The sequence below is a fragment of the Manihot esculenta genome, chromosome 12 (assembly GCF_001659605.2).
Source record: "Manihot esculenta cultivar AM560-2 chromosome 12, M.esculenta_v8, whole genome shotgun sequence".
Lineage (NCBI taxonomy): Eukaryota > Viridiplantae > Streptophyta > Magnoliopsida > Malpighiales > Euphorbiaceae > Manihot > Manihot esculenta.
Genome location: NC_035172.2, coordinates 594,643 through 600,398, shown reverse-complemented (window position 1 = coordinate 600,398; position 5,756 = coordinate 594,643). Strand labels below are relative to the sequence as shown.

General features: G+C 27.0%; 1 protein-coding gene across 1 annotated transcript; it reads right to left on the bottom strand.

Moving 5' to 3' along the window:
- Positions 1-1,259: 1,259 nt before the first annotated feature.
- Positions 1,260-4,526, bottom strand: LOC110628058 (serine carboxypeptidase 1). The gene is made up of 13 exons (XM_021774504.2): positions 4,231-4,526; positions 3,941-4,077; positions 3,405-3,604; positions 3,218-3,320; positions 2,993-3,030; positions 2,809-2,913; positions 2,649-2,726; positions 2,323-2,556; positions 2,180-2,245; positions 1,863-1,984; positions 1,656-1,769; positions 1,534-1,579; positions 1,260-1,440 (listed from the first exon to the last, which is right to left on the bottom strand). Exons 1-13 carry the CDS (start codon positions 4,380-4,382, stop codon positions 1,357-1,359), a joined length of 1,479 nt encoding a protein of 492 aa, XP_021630196.1. The 5' UTR covers positions 4,383-4,526; the 3' UTR covers positions 1,260-1,356.
- Between the last annotated feature and the right edge of the window lie 1,230 nt (positions 4,527-5,756).

Here is a 5,756-nt window from a genome sequence, read left to right as displayed (position 1 = left end):
TCCCTATTTATTTATTTTTTTATTAACTTTGCTTTCACCAGTCAAAGGAATAATAGTCTGTTTCCATAATTTTACATTTACTTTAGTTGTGTTTAGAACTTTATGTTATAAATACTGAAAATTAAAAAAAAAAAGAATATTTAAAATTTAAATATTTTTAATAAAAATTAAACATGTATATATACTCATAAATGAAAATTTGAATTCAATACCATCATATTCTTAGTGTCTCATCACTAAAATTAATTAATGTAATAAAGTAAAATTTTTTATTCAGATTACATAATTAGAGCTTTTGACCTCCTCTTTTATCTCAAAAAATAAATAAATAAAATAAATGAAGTACTTAATAATATAAATTATTTAAAGAGAAATTTATAATTTAATTTTTGAAAATTATCATTATTAATAAGTCAGTCTCTGTATTTTTAAAAATATATTAAAACGTCCTTATTATTTATGTTCTTCAATAAAATAGTCATTTCGTCCTTTTTTTCTGTTAAAAATAGATAAAGGATGAGAGAGAAAAATTTTAAAATCCAATTTTACTCTCAAATAAAATCCCTTATTTAGTCCTTAAATATTACTATTATTAATAAGTCAATTTTAATATTTTCAGAAATATATTAAAACGTCTTTATATTTTCTCATATCTATTAAAATATTATTATCTTTTTTTATATCTATTAAAATGTTCTTATCATTTTTTTCGTCAACGAAATAGTTTCTCCCCCTCTTAAAAAAAAAAAAAAAGAAGGTGATGATGAAGGTGATGAAGAAGAAGAAGAATCTCCTCCTCTTTAAAAAAAATGAATGAAAAAAAAAATCGAAGAAGAATAAAAAAAAAAAGAGGAGGGAAAGAAGAACTAACGAAGAAGAGGAGAAAGAATCAATCAAAAAGAAGAAGGAGGAGAAGAAAGAAAAGAATGAGATAATTTGGTCTTTTTACTATATTTTTAATGGCAGAAATAGACGGAAAGACTATTTTGTTGACGGAGAGAAAAGATAAAGACGTTTTAATAGGTTTTTCTAAAAATGCAGAGATTGACTTATTAATAATGGTAATATTCAAGAAATAAATTGTAAATCTCTCTTATTTAAATTAGGATTTTAATATTTAAAATGTGGAATTATTATATAATATATAATATTAAAAATACATGTTTTTATTTTTTTATTTTTTAGCAAAAAACCAGGTGCAGTGGAGTATCTTTGGATTAGTGTTAATTAATTAATGAATTTGGAGATTTTCTTCCATATATATGTAACTTAATGAACTTTCGATTGATATATATTGATTAATTTGTTTAAAAAAGATAAACTTTTTTTTTTTAAAAAAAAAGCAGAATTTCCGAGTCATATTGATTTTCCATCTAGCCAACGAGAAATGAAATCCAAAGCTTCTTGAGGCTTGTATTCAGGAACTGTATGCCCAGCACCCTACAATTAATTAACAAGAAAATTAATAAAAATAAAAATTATAATTATTTGTTAGAGATAAATAATAACAATATTAAGCACAAAATTACCAACCTTGATGGTGAGGAAGGTAAGATTATTCTCATATCCTTGCAAGTACCTGAAAAACCAATTATTTAATTAATGTATATATATAAACTTAAATATTATTAATAAATCATAATTATAAAATTTACCCAGCAATTTGATTATCAGACATCCAAGACCTCCATTCATCTGTGATCTTATATCCAAGTGATTTTGTCCATGCTTGGCTTCCAGTAAATGGCACACACATGTCGTGGTCTCCACTGCAGTTTTAATCATAATTATGGTATTTCACATTTTAATTTTAATTATAAATAAATAAATAAATTCAATTTTTTAAAAAAATAATTAATTACCTGAAAATAAGTGCTCGATAGCCCTGTTTTGTTAGGGTTTTGTGGTAAGGGATCATGCTTCCAGCATCATGACGATAAAATAACCTGCGGGTGCATAGCTCCCAAGTTCCCACCGTGGATTCCTGTATGCATATTAATGGTAAGAAATAGATGAATTTCGTGCATCTTAAATTCATAAAAACAACACTGTAAATAAGGAAAAAAAAAATTATGAATATCATATTTTTAAATAATAATAATAATAAAACAACACTAATTGATTTTTTATATAAAGTTTAACGATTAAAGTATATATTCAGCCAAATAATAATAATTACCGGCTGTGCATGAATTGCTGTCCTAACCGATTTATCATTTAGCCAAACAGATGCAATCTCATCATCCTGCAGAAATTAATATTAAAAAAAAAAAAAAAAGATAATTTTGGATAAGAGAAATTAAAAATAATGAGAGAACATACAATGCATCCAACGCTGCCTTGGACTGCTAGTTCAGGCCAGGATGGTAGGATGCCATCTTTAACAGGAGCCCATAATGGCCAAGCACGTCCGAACATTCTCTTTCTTACACCAATATTCTTCTTATTTGTCTTCCCTAATTCTTGGAAGCTGCTTGGCAAGCTTGTGTTCTGTTTTGTTTCTGGTCCATGGTAGCATGGTTCCAGGATGTCATAAACGTTTAGCCCTTCAAGTGCCTAATAATTAAGCATTTATCATCCATTTTTAATTAGGCTCTTTTAAAATCAATCATTAAGGGAAAAAAAAGAAAAAAACTCTTTTAAATCACCTTGTCAACTTTCTCAAGAGTTGTAGAGCAAACAATGCTAGGTTCATCATAATTTCCCTTGCAAGCAGATTCAGCTTCCTGCAAAAATTTAATGTGGTCTCTAAAACTGTAAAATTTTGAGAATTAATCTTATTTTAAAAGAATAATAATGTTTACTGACTTGATAAATATCATCTGAGATGAGGCCCATCCCATGTGCAAAAGGGAGAAGCGCACTGCCTCCATCAAAATTTCTATCTGTCACCCCATTTCCCACCATGTAACCCTACATATCCAACAAAAAATAAATTTCCTAATTTCTTATATATATATATATATATATATATAACTAAATATTATTTTACCTTTAAATTGATAGTTGGCTTCGCACCAGCTTTTATTCCTACAAGAGAAAATACTTTTAAATTTTGCCATTGTTGCAGACTATGATACCATAGCCCATTTGTAATTGAAAATCAAACCAATACTAGTTAATTTTGGATTGATTAAACCATAATTGAATCAGGGCGAATTGAAATATTTTTCCAATCCACTATTAAATTTGATATATGTATAGAAAAAGAGAGAACCTTTGAGTATTTCAGAGGTAAGAGTAGGCACGTAAACACCAGCATAAGACTCTCCAGCAACATAAAATGGATTGCTGAGAAACTCTGGATACAACCTAAACCACTGTTTTCGAAAAAAATAATAATAATAAAGTATTGATTAATGAAGAAAATTATAATCACTACATAAACAAATGTTAAATCTCACCTTAAGAAGAAAAGAATGTGTATCAGCAGCTGTTTTCAGGTCTCCAGTTGTATATTCACTTTCATTTTTGGAGTATGAAAAGCCAACACCAGCAGGAGAATCCAAATAAATAATGCTTGAAACCTTGGACCAGCTATATGGATTGAGATGCAATATGGGGAGACCTCCTTTTGGCTTCCCTGCTTCAAAATCAAATGGCCCTGCAGACACATAGACAAACAAATTTTTTTGAAAAATTTACTATTTAATATTTCTATTAGTTTATCATTAAATTTTATAAACCATTTCAAAAAAAAAATTATAAAATATATTACAACGTTTCTAAATTTTTTTTAAAATTTATTAATTAGTTATTTATTAGTTTTAATAGTTAATTATTTTACTATTTAATTTCTATTATTTAAAAAAACTCATTATTTTGTATTTTAATTTTAAAAAAAAATTAGTCCCATTATAGTCATTTTAAATATATAAAAATTCAGAAAAAAAAAAAATAGCCATGTGATAGCAGTAGTTAGGAGAAGTGATATACTAACCATGTTCATAAACGAAGCCATCAAAGCTTGAGCAACCTGGTCCACCGTTTAGCCACAAGACAACAGGATCTTTGGATGGATTTCTTTCAGACATAACCAAGTAGTAGAAAAGCTGTTTCTCACCTACACTCACATACCTACAATTTCCATACCCAACAATTCACAACCAAACTCATCTTAATTAATCTGAAATAGCTTTGTGAAAACTAGGGTTGTTGAACTAACTCCACCACCCAAGGAGGAAGAGAGAGAACCATCAAAAGAAAAGAAAAGAAAAGAAAAGAACTTGCCCAGAGTAGTGTTTTGATGGGAAATTGCCATTGAAACCAGGCAGAGAGGTGATGAGAGCACCTTCTTGAGCTGCGTTAATGGAGGCAAGACTCAAAAGCATGGAGAATAACGTACACCAAAACAAGTAGAGCTTATCCATGGCCTTGATCATAATGACTGTGAGAACCTACTTGCAAAGAAAATCTGTGAGCTAGAAAGAGAGAGAGAGAGAGAGAGAGAGAGAGAGAGAGTATTTTCTCGAGAATGTGGGGAAAAAAAGAAAGTTAGCTTTCAATAATAAGAGAAACCAAAAAAGGCAAGACAAACAAATAATTAAGAAACTGAATTATATTGGTAAAAAAATAATACTAAAATATTATTAAAAGACAAACGGATTGAGATAGTAAGGATCTTACCTTATGTGAATATGAAGGGTTTTTTTTTTAAAAAAAAAAGAAAGAAAAATCAATAAATTATTTATTATAAAAAAAAAATATTTGAATGAGATAAGATAAAGAGAAAGGAAGCAACTTTGGCTTAATGGATTGTCCAATCATCACAATCATTTGAAGAAGCAAAGTGCAAGTGAGTGAGTGGCTGCCTGACGATAACAAACCAAATATGCTTTTGAGGGACAAATCAAACAAACGTTCGAGTAAATTTTGTAAGGTTTTTCTTGCTTAAATTCTATATCTTATTAATTTAACACACAAAATATCTAATAAAATTTATTTATTTATTTAATAAATTAAATTTTAAATAGGAAAGTCTAAAGGGAGTTTTCAGTATTTAAAAAAAAAATACATTTTTAGTGGTAAAATGGTAGCCAGCAAAGGACAGGGCGTTACAACCCGTGAGCATCGAGTGGACATGTGGGCCCTACACTTTTTTTTTTAATTTTTATTTTCTTGTTCCAATTTTCAAACAAATTGTGTTCGCAAGTAAAGGGTGATTACTAGACTAAATTAATTATTATTTCTGTCTCACAATGCTCGTTCTTAAAATTTATTCACACAAATTAATAATTTTAATTTAAACTTAAAAATTAATCAAAATATAATAATTAATATTATTTTAAAATTCTCAAATTAATGAATTTAATTTAAAACTGACCATGACTGGACTTGCAACAACCATGATTGGGCCTTTTCACGACACAAAATTGAGTGGTGGGTTTCGATTTCACACCACGTCAGAATTCAAATTGGTTATTAGCCAAGTTTCAGTCATGGGGTGGATAATAAATAAAATTATCAATTTTATTTTTATATTATTTAACTATTTACAATTAATTTTAAATTTTAAAATAATAATTATTTTATTATTTAAATAATTTCCTAAAATAATTTAAATAATTTTAAAATTATTAATATTAAATAATTATCCTATATAATTATTATCAAATAAAATTAATTAAACTCATAAATAAATATTTAAATTTTTTATTTACGAGTTTAATTAATTTTATTTGATAATAATTATATAGGGTAGTTATTTAATATTAATAATTTTGATAATATTTAAATTAATTTTTTTAAATAAAATT